The 16,633-nt window shown below is 38.3% G+C and overlaps 1 protein-coding gene across 2 annotated transcripts in view; it reads left to right on the plus strand.

The window, feature by feature from the left end:
- EML5 (EMAP like 5) overlaps window positions 1-14,290 on the plus strand; it is a gene marked incomplete at both ends in the record, with an annotated part of 107,835 nt that extends 93,545 nt beyond the window's left edge. The window contains 11 exons of one of the 2 annotated variants that reach the window (XM_081111714.1): window positions 292-465; window positions 1,841-2,049; window positions 4,568-4,725; window positions 7,152-7,266; window positions 8,787-8,975; window positions 9,102-9,274; window positions 10,320-10,482; window positions 10,776-10,879; window positions 11,523-11,676; window positions 12,183-12,283; window positions 12,792-14,290. In XM_081111714.1, the coding sequence (XP_080967840.1) occupies window positions 292-465; window positions 1,841-2,049; window positions 4,568-4,725; window positions 7,152-7,266; window positions 8,787-8,975; window positions 9,102-9,274; window positions 10,320-10,482; window positions 10,776-10,879; window positions 11,523-11,676; window positions 12,183-12,283; window positions 12,792-12,828 (1,577 nt within the window). Of the gene's footprint in view, window positions 1-291; window positions 466-1,840; window positions 2,050-4,567; window positions 4,726-7,151; window positions 7,267-8,786; window positions 8,976-9,101; window positions 9,275-10,319; window positions 10,483-10,775; window positions 10,880-11,522; window positions 11,677-12,182; window positions 12,330-12,791 lie in introns of those variants that run through there. The other variant, XM_081111713.1, reaches the window with a different exon arrangement.
- Window positions 14,291-16,633: the final 2,343 nt, after the last annotated feature.

Below are 16,633 nucleotides of genomic sequence, written 5' to 3' on the forward strand. Positions count from 1 at the left end.
CTGTTTAAAGTTGTGATTACCTAATTTGCTTATCCAAATGCTACTTTGTCAAAAGTGCAATTTGGACTATACTAGTAGACTGAAGAAGTATTCTGTATTTTTACCCTTTCCTTTCTCTTCCTTTTTCTTAATTTAGTCTTAGTTATACATTTTTAAATTAAGAATGTAGTCTTTCTTTGGTACTTATTTTTCCATGTTTCAGAGATGAGTATGCCTTTCCATGTTTCAGAGATGAGTATGGAAACATTTGTGAGAGGTGTGTTACAACTTTTGGATTTTATCTGTATTTAGCTACAGCTCCTTCTGTCCACATCTGGGATGCAGTGAACAAGCAGACGTTAGCTATACTAAGATGCTACCATTCGAAGGGCGTGTGTTCAGTCAGCTTCAGTGCTACTGGCAAACTCTTGCTGTCTGTGGGACTAGACCCAGAGCATACTGTTACCATTTGGAGATGGCAGGAAGGTAGGATTCTTTTCCTTTGTGATTTTTAAAAATAAGAATACTGCCGAAACCGGTTTGGCTCAGTGGATAGAGCGTCGGCCTGCGGACTGAAAGGTCCCAGGTTCGATTCCAGTCAAGGGCATGTACCTGGGTTGCGGGCACATCCCCAGGGGGTGTGCAGGAGGCAGCTGATTGATGTTTCTCTCTCATCGATGTTTCTAACTCTCTATCTCTCTCCCTTCCTCTCTGTAAGAAATCAATAAAATATATTAAAAAAAATAAGAATACTATGGTAACATGAATTCTCAATTTAGTGTTTGCCTTAACTTGATGATTGAAACCATTATTCACAATAACCTGGACAATATACAGCACACAGCTGGTGTTATTGTTACATCCCTCTTAAAAAGCCCAGCAAAATTGCAAGCTCGCAAAACATAACCTAATAAAGTTAATATTATAAATGGTTTACTGCTCTTTTCTTTCCGTAAGAAATTATGTATATAAGCATTTTGCTGATTTTTGTTTGGCTAGGACAGTGATGGCGAACCTATGACACGCGTGTCAGAGGTGACATGCGAACTCATTTTTTTGGTTGATTTTTCTTTGTTAAATGGCATTTAAATATATAAAATAAATATCAAAAATATAAGTTTTTGTTTTACTATGGTTGCAAATATCAAAAAATTTCTATATGTGACACTGCACCAGAGTTAAGTTAGGGTTTTTCAAAATGCTGACACGCTGAGCTCAAAAGGTTCGCCATCACTGGGCTAGGAGGTTCTTAATCAAGAATGGAAGTGAACTATATTGTAAGTGATAATGGAAGATTAATAGGGTAATTTTATTTAATATTCAGACAAAACTCTTCAGATACATACCTACTAGAAAAAGTTAAATTCATAGAGCTACATAGAAAAAAATAAGATATGGTTTCTAAAACCTAAAATGCCCCTTAACACATTAAGCACCCAGCCTGTTTTGTCTTCTGGATGGGAAGTATAGTGTCAGTCGCCGGTGACAGACTGGGCTTAAATGATGACAGCAGTTCTGCAGCTGAATTTGCAAGGAAGCTGGGTGGATGCTCATGGGAAGGAAGAACAATCCAGTTTTAATTAGTTTTATAAACCAAAACTAAATAAATAAAATGCCCCTTAAATGATAATGAAGCTCTCTGTACACACATCACTTGCAAAAATATGTAGAAAGGACCCTCTACACAAGTAATTGTATATCATGTGGTTGCTAGGTAGCAGTGGAAGGGACACACCCTCTCACTTTTTTAAATAATCATTTGCTTTTTGAACTACATATTTTGAGTAACTGTTTGATTCTATGAAAATTAGCTTAATTCTTATATTAACCTACATGATTTTGTCTTATCTTTTTTTATCAGGTGCCAAAATTGCCAGCAAAGCTGGTCACAACCAACGTATTTTTGTGGCAGAATTCCGACCAGACTCAGATTCCCAGTTTGTCTCTGTGGGAGTAAAGCACGTGAAGTTCTGGACACTGGCGGGAAGGGCTCTTCTTAGCAAAAAAGGGCTGCTGAGCACTCTCGAAGATGCCCGGATGCAGACCATGCTGGCTGTTGCATTTGGTGCAGTATGTCTCTTAAAATGCGTGTGGTAGTGTACTTTGAATTACCTAAATAGGACTACTTTGAATTTTCTTGCCTTAGATAAATCACATTAATGATGTTTAGATGGCACTGGAATCCAATCATTACATATGTCCGGGTCATGCATATATTTCATCTTTAAGAATCTGATACTCTCAGAAATCAGAGAGTGAGAAAGTTAATGAGGGAGAACTATAATGAAACCCTGGGCCATTGCCATTCTCAAAAGCCTTCGTTGATCTTATAATTGTTATCCTAAATCTCCTAGGCCCTAAAAATTTTTGAGAATAAAAGAGATATAAATCAAAAAATGTAATTTTCAAGTGTTTAAAAGGTGGTACTTGGGTTTAGGATTTCCTCTGCTTTTTATCATCTTAACCCTGCTTCTTACATAGTCGGAAGTGCTTTGGGCCAGTGGCTCTCATTCAGGGAAGAGAGCACACTGGTCTTTTTGTGCTTGTTCATCCTCACGTGAGGGTATTTTCCATGGCTTTTCAGAGTGGAAAGGAGGGAGGCGGGGGGAGAGAAATACTGATGTGAGAGAGACACATCAACGGGTTGCCTCCTGCTCATCTCCTACTCACAACCCAACCAGGACCCTTCGGTGCTTGGGTCAATGCTCTAACCACTGTGATACACTGGCCAGAGCACAACTGCTCTTAAACTTACTAGAAAGTGTTCAAAAGAGCCACTTACTGCCCCTCCCATCCCATCTGGGACTGTTTTACAATTCACATGTCTCCTTAAAGACCCTGCCCCTGGTGCACTGGAAACTAACTGGGTTTCCTTACTAAAGTATTTACGTGGGTATGTAATCCTTGAAGAGAATTACAGTTTTAGAACCTTTAAGCACACTCGTGTTTTTGAGAAAAAAAAGACCATTAAAAATGTTGACAACACCATGTCAAACCAGTTAAATCTTTTGGGAATTCTTAATATAAGACCAGTAATTCCTTTCCAGAAGGAAAACCCACACATTCAAATGCTCCTGGCGTTTAATTTGCCCATGTAGATTAACCTTCACATACAAAATTCCTTAGGTAGTTAATTGCCTATTCCCAACACAAAATAAATGTGAAGACTAAAAGATGAGTCATACTTTTATGTTTGAAGCAACAGTGCAATCAGTGAGAATGTTTTGTTACAAAACAAGGTGAGTTTTCTTCAGTTTAAGCCTGTGAAGCTCTCTGCTAGGCTATGAAAACAGCCGGAGAAATAAGATACTGGTTTTTACACTTTGAGCATTTACATTCTAACTGCATATAAGGCATGAATTAACGCTGCTCTTAGACGACAGATGTCATTGTTACTCAAATATGAGCTATAAGTATATATGCTGAGGAATTCACAGTGACAGTAAGTTGTAGGGAAATTAAACATACAAACTAGTATTCTCAGGAAGATTAAAGAAAAATCTCCGTTTGTTTCTATTATCATTCCGTCTCTTTTCCTATTGATTCTTTCCATATTGTTTTGGGTGAACGATCTTATACAAGTTGTTCTAAAAGTGAAGCTAAAATGGGATGAAAATAGCACGTGATGCAGGATTTCCATTTTCCAGTTTCCACATAATGAACTATATTGGGATTGCAGTTCTCAATGTGACCTAAAGCATATATAAGCTTTTGGTACCTTATCAAATTTATCTTATTTTGGATTGATTGCAGAAATGCATTAACTTTGGCTACCTTGATTTTAAGAAATGGCAAGTGTTAATTTCATTTTTAACATTATGAGTTAGTAAAATCTGAAAAACTACAACTTTGCTATAGATGGTAGTTTTATTTTCTATGAAAAGATAATGTAATAAAAAAGTTATTTTCACTTCCTATTTTTACTTTTTTTTCCACTCTCAGTTACTAGTGACCTTTAAATTATTTCTTGGCAGCTACAAGGGAGCATCCCAAAGGGACAATATGTAGTATTTGTAATTGGAAGAGACCTTAGCAGTGGTTCTCAACCTTCCTAATGCTGCGACCCTTTAATACAGTTCCTCATGTTGTGGCAGCCCCCAACCATAAAATTATTTTCATTGCTACTTCATAACGGTAATTTTGCTACTGTTATGAATTATATGTAAATATCTGATATGCAGGATGTATTTTCATTGTTACAAATTGAACATAATTAAAGCATAGTGATTAATCACAAAAACAATATGTAATTATATATATATGTGTTTTCCGATGGTCGAGACCCACAGGTTGAGAACCGCTGCCTTAGAGGATGATTTCCCTCATTTTACCCATGAAAAAGCTGATACTCATAGAGGTTAAAAGTTTGGTCCAAGGTCATTCCAGCCAGTAAGCAACAGCACTGGAACAGAAAGAGCGCTGACAAGGCGCAGCCGCAGGTCAGGTTCCCTGGCTGCTGAGCGCATGTCCTCCCACCAGCCCTGCTCTCGGTAGCCGCGGTGAGGCAGGCTCATGTGTACATAAGAATTGCATCTGTTTGAACTCCACTGGAACTTTTGATGAGTGTGTCTTCCCCACTCCTTTTCAGAATAACTTGACGTTTACAGGTACCATCAGTGGAGATGTCTGCGTGTGGAAAGATCACATACTGTGTAGAGTTGTGGCCAGAGCCCACAACGGGCCTGTGTTTGCCATGTACACCACCCTGCGAGACGGACTGATTGTGACTGGGGGCAAGGAAAGGCCGTGAGTCCTTTTTTCTTCACAGCCTTCCTGGCTATGCATTATGACCTCCCTGAGGCTTGGTTAGTTATTCTAGTTATTTCTAAGGTTCTCCTCTCTGACTTTCCTCATCATATGCTTCTCATTTTACTGCCTTCTAAAAAACTATGTTTTTTATTGATTTTAGAGACAGAGGAAGAGAGAGGGATAGAGATAGAAACATCAATGAGAGAGAGACATTGATTGCTTCCTGAGCATGTCCCCCACGGGGGATCGAGACTGCAACCAGGCATGTGCCCTGACCGAGAATCAAACCAGCAACCTATCCATGCATGGGACAGTGCTCAAACAACGGAGCCATACCTGCCATGGCTTTATTTTAAATGGCTTTTTTTTTTTTTTTGCATTGTAGATAAATTAATCTCCAGCAACTTTGGGTGATAATTTTTCTGAGGTATGGATAGGCTGTTGTCCTGCAAGTTAAGATTTGATTTTTTTTCTTGACCCTGGGCAGGTATTTCAGTTGGTTAGAGCACTGTCCCAATGCTTCAAGGCTGCAGGTTCCATCTCTGATCAGGACACATGCACAAATCACCCAATGATTGCATAAATCAGTGGAACAACAAATCGATGTCTCTCCCTCTTCTCTCCCTCTCTCTTGCTCCCTTCATCTCTAAAATCAATAAAAGATGATTTTCTTTTTTTGTTAATCCTCACCCGAAAATATTTTTTCCATTTATTTTTGGAGAGGGTGGAAAGGAAGAAAGAGAGGAGGAGGGAAGGAAGGGGAGAAAGAGAGAGAAACATCAATGTGAGAGAGTCACATCAATGGGTTGCCTCCTGTATGCGCCCTGGTCGAACCTGCAACCAGGTATGTGCCCTTGACTGGGAATCTAACTTCGGTATGAGGGCCTATGCTCTAACCACTGAGGACCCTGGCCAGAGCAAAAGACGATTTTATTGATGTCTATATGCTTGTGTAAGTCTTTGCTGAGAAATAGGTGATTCATGGGGGAATCTTTGCCATTGAGCCCAGGATGCATCTTACTGCTCGCTTTTGTTCAGGCTGGATGCTGAGGGTAGAACGCATTGCTGCATTAGAAAGGGTGAGAGCATGCTAGAAACAAACTCTGCCTCATTTGCTTTTGATTGAGGCAAACTTGTTAGATAAAACTGTTTAAAACAAGACTTCAGAATTTAAGTCTGAAGAGAGGTATCCAGTGGAAACCAGATACTTGTCATTGATTCCTGCCAACATGTTCACATGCATGTTAAAGTGCAACATACAGTGTGACCAGGAACTAAGTACATTTTCAGTGCAGGATTGCAAGAGCCCCATACACCAGTTAAACACAAATGCAGCTGCTTTTGCCTTTCTCATTAAGGAAGACTGTATTATGGTACAAGAACATGTTTTTCCCCAAGACAAGCAGTTCATCCAGCAGAAAATAAAGCAGTATGTGTTTCAGTCCTTCCAACAGAAAAACCATAAATGGGCTACATTTCATCTTATGTTACTTTGATACTATTTCCCATAATTATCTAGTCTTGCACACCCCTACTCATTAGCCTATAAACGGTTTCAGTAGATATTGTTTTGATCTTAGAAATGGTTTTATAACTAAGGTAATAGGATGAACTTGTTCAAATGCCAAAGCTAACATGGAACATTTCACTGATGCCTCTCAATCCAAACAAGTGCCTGAATATATTAAATGTGTGTGTATACATATATAGGAAGCTTATTAGATAAAAGATACATTTTTTTAGGTTTTATTTTCAGTAGGACATTTGAATAATAATGTAGGAAAAAATGTGCTTCTCTTTTGGTCCGTAAAACTATATCCGATAACATGGCAGCTGGAATCCTTTCCTCTAGCCATACATTTCTTTTTTTTTTTTTTTTAAATATATTTTATTGATTTTTTACAGAGAGGAAGGGAGAGAGATAGAGAGTCAGAAACATCGATGAGAGAGAAACATCGACCAGCCGCCTCCTGCACATCCCCTACTGGGGATGTGCTCGCAACCCAGGTACATGCCCTTGACCGGAATCGAACCTGGGACCTTTCAGTCCGCAGGCCGACGCTCTATCCACTGAGCCAAACCGGTTTCGGCATAGCCATACATTTCTAATGTCTTCTTAACATTAAATCACTTTGTACATTTCCTTAATCAAGAGCTATTATAAAGGATATGTTTGGGGAGGACACTAGATAAAATTATGCTCGTGTCAGAAAAATGAATTTTCATAAAATAAAATTTGCTTAAACTGAATGTTTGAGATAACAATATATCTTAAAATTGCCATAAAATGTTGAGTATCAGAAGTAAATCATAAATATCAGGGCCTTTTTAGTATCCTGCTTATAATTTAGTATTTGTTTTAGTAAACATTACTTGTAATAGCCAATAATAAATGCTTTTTTCGTTGCTTGGGTGGCTGTTAGGTCAAAAGAAGGAGGGGCAGTCAAACTGTGGGATCAGGAGCTGAGGCGATGCCGTGCCTTCCGGCTGGAGACAGGACAAGTCACAGATTGCGTCCGTTCCGTGTGCAGAGGCAGAGTAAGCTGATCCTGCGCCATGATGGGGCAGCAGAAAGTAGAGAACATCATCCCCGTGATGCTCACCCTCTGCAAGCCGAGGAGTAATCCTTAGGCGGATTTGCTTGTCAGCTGTATTCTGTGGGGTCCCTGCTTTCTTTGCAGCTCCACTGCCGCCATTGGCACACGTGCAGCCTGCACCGGGCAGGGTCAGGGCGGAAGCGAAGCGCTCACCTCAGGCTGTATTCAGTCCTCCATACTTTCTTGACTCTGCTCATTCAACGGTGGTAGATGGAACTGAATTTCCTTTCCAGTTACTAATTTTGACTAGTGCTGCTGTTCCATTTTCTTAAAAACACACATTTCTATACAAAGTTTTGACTATGCATATACTTGTAAAAAGTGTATTTATATATCTTCATGTATTACTGTCAGTCTGTATATTAAGTATTAGTTAAGCTTTTATTTACACTTATTTTGCATTAAAATCCAAACTGTCTTCCTACATCTCAATGCACTTAACACCCCTTTGGAGATTTACAGTGTCAAAACCTGATGATTGGAGAAGTCAGGTGTATTATCTTAGAGAAAAGGCGACATTTTTAGCACGGACTCTGACATGCCCCCAGCCCAATGCTCTTGCAAATGGGCCTCTAGTCATAGAAAACCACATAGGCTAGGTGAGTGCAAAGCAGCAAGTTCCCTGAAAGTAGGTTGCTTTGGTTCTGGATACAGTTCTAACAGGATAGGGTCTGGGAAGCCCACATAACTCCAAACAATTCTCCAACACCAACAGTGTGTCTGAAATTCAACTCAATTCTGACACTGCCTACCCAGAGAGAGCATCAGATCCTACAGGTGAGGGGTCTCCTAGGAGACTGCCCCACCCCCTTTAGACGCCAGTCTTTAGTCCAGGTGGTTACCTGTGCTTCCAACCAACTGGCTACAGATTGGGGGTTCCCACCCCTAGGTTTGGTTTATTTGCTAGAGCAGCTCACAGAACTCCCAAGATATCTTCCTAGGTCACGGGTTTACTGTAAAAGGACGTGACTCCTGCGCAGCCAGATGTAGAAGCATGTGGCACAGGCGGGAGCCGCAGCCCCCCCAGCAGCCACCCTTCCCTCACCTCCACCTGGTCACCAGCTCCCTCCTTTGGATTTCCATGGAGGCCTTATCTGTCAGGACTGATTAACTCCTTAGCCATTGGTTACTGGTTTAACTTCCAGCCCTTCCACCATCCCCAGGTGGATGGTGAGATGGAACTGAAAGTGACAACCTTCATCATATGGTTGAGTCTCCTGGCAACCAGTATCCAATCTTAAGTGGAATCCAAATGGCACCTCATTAACATACGAAAAGACCCCTTTAAGGCTCTCATCACTTAGTAAATTCCAAGGGTTTTAGGAGCTTAGTGCCAGAAATGGGATGAAGACCAAATCTGTATTTATTATAAATCACAGTAGCACATAGGTCAATAGGGCATTCTTATTAAAAAGAACTGTAGTGTTACATTAAATATTATTGGTCCCACTTGTATTTCAGGGCAAGATACTAGTTGGGACAAGGAATGCTGAAATTATTGAAGTTGGAGAGAAAAATGCAGCATGTAATATTTTAGTTAATGGTCATGTGGACGGACCCATATGGGGACTTGCAACACATCCTTCCAGGGATTTTTTCCTCTCTGCTGCTGAAGATGGGACAGTGAGACTCTGGGATATTGCTGATAAAGTAGGTGCAAACAGTTTAAAAGATGTTATAATTTTTCAGAATTGTGTTGAGTTTTGGGAAGAAATTGGTTTATTCTGTAAGTACTCTACTTAATATAGTACTCTCTGACCCTTGGTTCTTATGCAGAAGATGTTAAACAAAGTGAATTTGGGACATGCTGCTCGTACTGTGTGTTACAGCCCTGAAGGGGACATGGTGGCTATAGGAATGAAAAATGGAGAATTTATTATTTTATTGGTGAGCTCTCTAAAAATATGGGGAAAGAAGAGAGACAGACGATGTGCAATCCATGATATCAGGTTAGTCAACAAATGTAGTATTTCTAGTGTCCTTTTAATTGACCCAGTTTGCATTTGAAAAAAGGTTCTTGCCCATAGCGTTTTATCACATCATAAACTGTATGCTGAAATATGGCTGTTTATAGACTTATTTCCTTCTTGATAAGTTATGAATCCACTGGGCACCAACCACAGTGCCTTGTAATAGCAAGTACTCAGCGAATGTTAGATGCCCAGTAAGTTCCTCCTGCTGAAGTGATCTTTCCCCTGCCCTGAAAAAGTTGTCAGCCTGGAAAACTGTAGTAGTAATACAACCATCTCTTACTTTTCTTAGTATCAGCAGAATATATAGTTCATTCATTTAATACTTACTAAATACCTGCTATGCCCCAGAATCTGAATTTCTTGAACTTTTATTTTTCAGTGCTTAAGCTTAAGTGGCTACCATTTACTGAGCACTTCTATGTGATCTAGATAGATAATAATCCAGGTCAGAATCTTCCACTTTCTACACCGCTAAAACCCCTTTCCAAATGAAACTTCCTCAGAACTTCAGGACATAAAACAGTAATGGCTTCCCTAAGGTACTGAGCTCAGCAAGTTTTCACAAGACTGACTGAATAGTTTTCCATGATCACTAGACAAATAGTACTTTGTCTTTTAAAATAACATCATCCAAGCCTCAAGTAATGTCCCTTCTTCTGATAACCTACGTGAATTAAGCTGGTCTTTACTGCTAAGACACGATGTTTCCAGATGAAAGAATCCTGACTACCTTAGGTGAATTATGTAACTTGGTAATTATGTAATTGTGTTTTTTTTTAAAAAAACAAATGTTTTTAAAGGAATTAGGAGATAAAAGTTCAGAAACAATTTAAGATTGAAGTCAAATATAAAGCTTTTTGTTTCATGTAACACCAGTATCTCAGGATACATAATCAGTTGTTCCTAGCAGGTAAATCGGTTTGAGGCCAATCTTATGTTCACACTTTCGAGCTAGAAAGAACAGTCACAGGTCTTTAACTGTCACTTAATGCATCTTTTACACGTTTTGTTACCTACTCAGATTTAGTCCAGATTGCCGGTTCCTGGCAGTGGGTTCTAGTGAGAACTCGGTGGATTTTTATGACCTGTCATTGGGCCCCACCCTTAACAGAACCAGCTACTGCAAAGACATCCCCAGCTTCGTCATCCAAATGGACTTCTCCGCAGACAGCAGATACCTCCAGGTGCAGTATCAGTACTGGACACGTGTACATTTCTTCTACATTTCGTTAGTTGATGCATTAAAATGCCTGAGTTCCAGTGCTTCCAAACTCTTGCATTTCCTACTCGCTACATTTTTTACTACCCTGTTCCTCAGTCCTTTCCTCCACTTTTTTGTACAAGATTTTGTAGTCATCTTTTCATTCTTAGTAATGTTAGAAGTGTAAACCAGATAGCACTCCGCTAGTATACTGTAAACTTCTGGATTTTGCCTCACATAATGGAATTCTTGTTCCATTTTAATATATGATGAAAGGTGTCCACTGGTTGCTATAAACGGCATGTCTACGAAGTGCCTTCGGGAAGACACCTTACGGATCAGGCTGCCATTGATCGAATTACTTGGGCTACATGGACCAGGTAAGCATTCATATAGTCATTGAGAAGGACTGCTCATTCTGGGACTGCTTTGGGTTGCCTGTATTTCCAGGCTTTTTCAGTTTCCATGACTTATCAGTTCTTTTAAAGAAAGGAAATCATAAAAAAATAATAAAAAAAAGGAAATCAAAGTTAATACTTTAAAGATGCCCTGCTATTTCCTTTAACCTCATAGGTTCAACAAATATATTGGGTTCTGTTAGGCAATTGTATTATTTCTCTATCGAAAAGGAATGCTATCTTGCAGCTGTTAGAAATGAAACGATAAATTTGTTCAAACTCACTGGCTGTGTAACAGGTAATGATGAGCATCCATCTTCTTAGCCAATGTAAATGAAAACTGTCAAATTCCTATAGAATAAGCTTCACTTTTTATTTTATAAAGCCAGCTCTCATACAGTATTAATTTTTAAAAGGTTAATGTATAAATCTTAAAATTTTTAAATTTTCTTTAGGCAGGGGGAGGATTAACATCCCAGGTTAAACTCAGGACTCCCAGTAACTTACAATTTGCTTCCTGTATTTTAAAACACACATTAGGTACTTAGAGATTAATTACCAAGAAACTTTTTCAGTATGGTAAACCTGTTTGCTATGGTGAATTTCTCTTTTCCCTTCCCTCTAGCATTCTAGGAAGTGAAGTTATGGGAATCTGGTCCAGGCACGCTGAGAAAGCAGATGTCAACTGTGCCTGTGTGTCTCATTCAGGAATCAGCCTTGTGACAGGAGATGACTTTGGCATGGTTAAGTTATTTGACTTCCCATGCCCTGAAAAATTTGTAAGTGTTTGGTTTAGCATTTTATATAATCATATTCTCAATTAGATGTCTGATCATTAGTACATTTCCCCACATAATAGCTAAACTGTGTTGTGTCCTGCTCTGGAAATACTTTGTGTTCTTAATTTTTCCCCCCAAACTTCTTAAATCCCTTACTCTGAAATAATAGCTATTAGAAATTATACCCCCTGCCCTGAAGTAACACCCATCTTTGCAAACTATACTAATAAAAAGCTGTGATTAGTGTTTTATCAAACCTTTACCAAGTTTCAAATGCTTTTCCTCAGGAAAAATTTCAGAGTAACTGGAGACATCTGCCTGCCCAAATCACCTGGTTTGTGTTAAGTGCCGGCCCATTACTAATCTGAAAGGCACTTGATCACTGGCTGTGGTCCTGCTTCCTCTCTCCTCAGCCCTGGTGATGGGAAGTTATGGTTCCTTGTAGCAACCTTGGACTTTTGTGTGCATCACACACCTTGAGCTTAGTTTTTTGTTTGTTTTTTCAGGCAAAGCATAAAAGGTTCTTAGGTCATTCACCCCATGTGACAAATATTCGATTTACCAGTGGTGATCGACACGTGATTAGTGCTGGAGGTGATGACTGCAGGTTGGTAACTTTTTCAGCCCAAGAGCAGACTGTCTTTGCTAGTTAGAGATTTGGTATCACTTCTACAGCGGCAGTTTGTGGGCTCACTGAACTGTCAGCATCGGAAGGTAGCAAAAGCAGATGACTCCTTAGAGCAGTGGTTCTCAACCTTGGCTGCACATTAGAATCACCTGGGAATCTTTTTAAAATCCTGATTTCTGGGCCTCGTCCTCTGGAAATTCTGTTTCTTTGTGATGGAGTGGGGCCACAACATTAGTAACAAAGAAACAATTTCCGGAGGATGAGGCCCAGAAATCAGGATTTTAAAAAGATTCCCAAGTGATTCTAATGTGCAGCCAAGGTTGAGAACCACTGCCTTAGAGTCACGCACTATGTATAAATACAGAGTAAAAGGAGTTAACGAGGAAAAATTTTATACATGTATGGTTTGAAAGCTCAATTGAAAAACTTAACTGTTCTGAAAACCTAGAAATATAATGAACTCACTGCAGGTTTTCTCTGGTTGCAGTTTGTTTGTCTGGAAGTGTGTACACACGCCCCATTGAAAGATGTGGATGCTGGGAAGACTGGACAAACAGCCTTGAGAAACCAGAATTACAGACGAGGGAGAAGTCAAGTGGTGCTAATTTAAGATTGTAACAGGGATATATGCCCAGAATCATCAAAATATAAGATGGATAAGTTCAAAATATTTATTATATGCACGGAGTAACTGTAATCCATACACTGCCAGATAATTACAATTCAAGGAAGGACAAAATAAATACTTAATAGTGAGAGCCAACCCCCATTTGGGGGGAGTGTGCAAATTTGGCAGACCTGCTGGCGAGGCAAACCAAAACCTTAAAAACCCAACTCGGATTATTTTCATCATCCTTTAACACAACACTTTCCTTTTAGAAAGTTTGTGGTTCACAGTTTAAGTGAAATATATCCTTATGTTTCTGTAAGGAAAGGAAACACACCATCACCCTAAAGGATGTTTTTAAAAGGCAAACCTTATTTTCCCTGAGGAGACACACACAAACTTCCCTGGAGGACATACTACTTCTGCAGCATCAAGAAAAGCCCTTTTTATAAATGAGTGTTCTCCTGGCATTTGTAGTACAGGGACAAATCCAAAGTTACTAGCATATGATTGCTACATTTTCATTTTTGAGCTATCCATCCTCATCTTTATTCAGAAGTTATTTCTATATTTGAAAAGTTAAAATTATAGCCTCATTAATGAAGAAGTAGTATGATGAACAATCATTTCCAACTGTGTACTGTTTTTTAAGGTTTAGATAGCAATAGTATTTAAATGGGAGAGCATACTGAATATTTAAAGATATACTCCAATAGAAACATGTTTAACATGTAAACTAAAGAGTTAAATTCACATTTACAAAGTTATACAATTTAGTTAATTCTTGAAAAAATATTTTTACAGCTTTTTATTTTTTTAATTGGAAAATCTGTTTAGATGTATGCCACCCATAGCCAACTTCCAAAAGGAATGAATACAAGTTCACTTTTCAAACTTGTCTATTTCTTTTTGGTGGGTTGGGGCTGAACTCTTAAATCTTTATTCCTATTCACTTTAAATGCTGCCAAAGATCAGTATTTGCCATTCAGGAATATGCTGTTTAGCCTATCTGTAGTTTCCTGAAGATTGGAAATTATGTAAACTGATATTTAAAAATATATTTTTCTAAGTGTGAAGAAGATTATGATGCTCTATTGGTCCTATGAATTTTTATTTTAATGTGTTATCTTTGTAGCATAATAGGCCCCTTCAGGTGTCTGGAAATCTTAGTTTTGTATGTCCAACGCCTTGTAAATACTAAAAACAGAAATGGTCAAATTACATCGCAAGAAAGCCTAACCAGTGATTAAAGCTGGTCAGTTTTAAAGCTTGGAATAGCTGTGTTAAAAGAACTGATTAAAGGTGTTTAAGAAACTTGAAACATAAGATCATATTCTTTCATTATTTACATCAGTCTCCTAAATAAAGGCAAATTTTAGAATACACTAGTATTACATTTTTATTCATGTATATTATAAAGGAGCAGTCAACAAATTAAAGGGAAAAAAATCCCCTGAATCCCTCTTTCCCTCCATTTTTGAGACTTTTGGCAGTCAAGTTTGCAGGTTTTTGGCTAAAGAGAAATTCTATTTCTATCACAATGCAAATAGAAACTCTACTCACCTTAAGCAAGTAGGATAAAATTGCTTCCATTGCATTTTTTCTTCCAAGTGGCCAACTTGATGAGCCAACCTTACTCACTGTTGTCAGTTCATGACTGAAGGTCGTATTGAATTTAAGGAGTCATCCATGAGTACCTTGCTCTTTTGCTTTTACCAGCCATCAAACTAAGGGAAGGTGAAAAACCACCATAGACCATGGAGATTCTGCTGTTCATTTTTTTAACCCAGAGAGAATTATGTGTGTGTGCACGCAGCACCTGACTATGCTCCTGAATTTGTAAGCTGAGACTTCTCCTGGCACCTTTAGCCCTGTTTCTGTATATAAACGCATGCCAAAGCACACTGCACCCTGTGCCATGCACTGCTTACCGTGAGCCACACCTTTTCCCTTCCATTTTTTGTGATCCTTTTGGATGATGGTTCATTTTAGACCAAATTACCCAACAAATGTTTTAGAATCAACCTTAGCTCTCCCATAAACCATAGCAACTGAAAAATAAGATTAAACTCTTAAATATGTTTCCAGGCAATGTCTATTAACTAGCAAGAAACAATTCAATCTTAGCATGTTATTTCCTTGTAAAATGGCTGAACTAAACCACACCAGCCCTTGTTTCCCACTTACGTCTTTTATAGTGGAATTATGACACTGCAACTACAAAACATTTATAAACGATGCTAAATATCTGTTTAAATTTCTGGAAGTACAATTTAAAACAAATTTCTTCTGCAGAGATGTGAAAAGCATCTCAAGTACTAACACTGGAATGAATATATGCCTTAAATTCAATGGAGCCCACTTTTTAGAAGAGGAGGAATGGTCACTTCACTCACACCTCACTGGCAACTCTGTGCTCTCCTGTGCTTTGTCTTTAGTTTGGAATCAGCACAGCAAAGTGCAACTTACAAAATTGTTAACGGTTATCTTTCTTCTCCCAATGGAAGAGCAGCAGCCACAAAACAACAGACTGCTGGTTTCAGGCTCTTAAACATGGGTTGACACGTGTGGTTTCATTCTCTCTTGAGGATGTGGATTGAAGAAGTCACTGAACTTTTTTACAGTTACATTTAATTTGGTCGTCAGAATGTTTGAGTCTTTATTATCCCTTTTGCATTAATTCGCTTTTTTCTAACCAACTTTTAGCTTTACTTTTTAAAAAACTGTACATCAAGTCTTTAAAATCAGCGATCCGTTTAATTCTAAAGTTTTTGACACTTCTTGCCTTAACAATTTTAAAAACCACAAACACATAACTGTATTTTAATTCAGTAGTCAAAAAGTTTAGTCCTACTTTGCAATTTATCCATCTGATCTCTGTAATTATATAGTCTGACATTTAAAATATACTACTGAAATCTAATTTTTACATTTAAAAATTATCTTCAGTAACTATATTTTCTGGAATTATTTCTGAGAATGTTTTTCAGAATGGGAGAATGTATATGTATAGCTATATAATCTTGTGAATTTCAAGTCTGTTCTCTGATACCTATGTATATATACTTGTAAAAACTTTTGTATAATTTTGTGATAATGTAGTTCTCCAAAATATTTATTTTAAAAGTATATGTTAACAGTAAATGAAAAACATTTTAAGTAATTGTTCTTTTTCTTTTTGCCGTTGGCATTCCAGCTGTTTTCACTCTACATGCCCATCTCACTCATCCTTACCCAAAAGGCAAAGACTAGCTATTTGGGAACCATTTACCAAACCAGCACACAACCTAAGAAGCCAAACTTAATCACTTAAAATTAAAAAGTAGGATGGACTATTTAAACTACCTCAACACTTTTTTAGTGGATCATGAACATTGTATAATCCCTGGAAAAGATGAAAGTAGCAATCCAACTTTTGGAATAAGGATGTTCCCCTCACTATATTTCTTTGTATACACACGCTCCCGCACACACACGCAGACACTCACAGAAACATGTAGCCCCAAACTGGATTATCTGTACTGACAATATCACCATGTTGTACATGCTGATACTCAAAACAGCAGTGTACAAACACACCAGGTGTTTTAATAGAATTCAGTTTTTCCTTAAACTGTCTTTCCATAGTCAAAACAAGGCAAACAACAACAAAACACCCAATGTTAAAACCACATAATAAACGTACAAACTTGAAAAATTAGGTACTTCAGATAGGCAATAAC

The sequence above is a fragment of the Myotis nattereri genome (assembly GCF_964212035.1).
Source record: "Myotis nattereri genome assembly, chromosome: 1".
NCBI classification, from domain to species: Eukaryota; Metazoa; Chordata; class Mammalia; order Chiroptera; family Vespertilionidae; genus Myotis; species Myotis nattereri.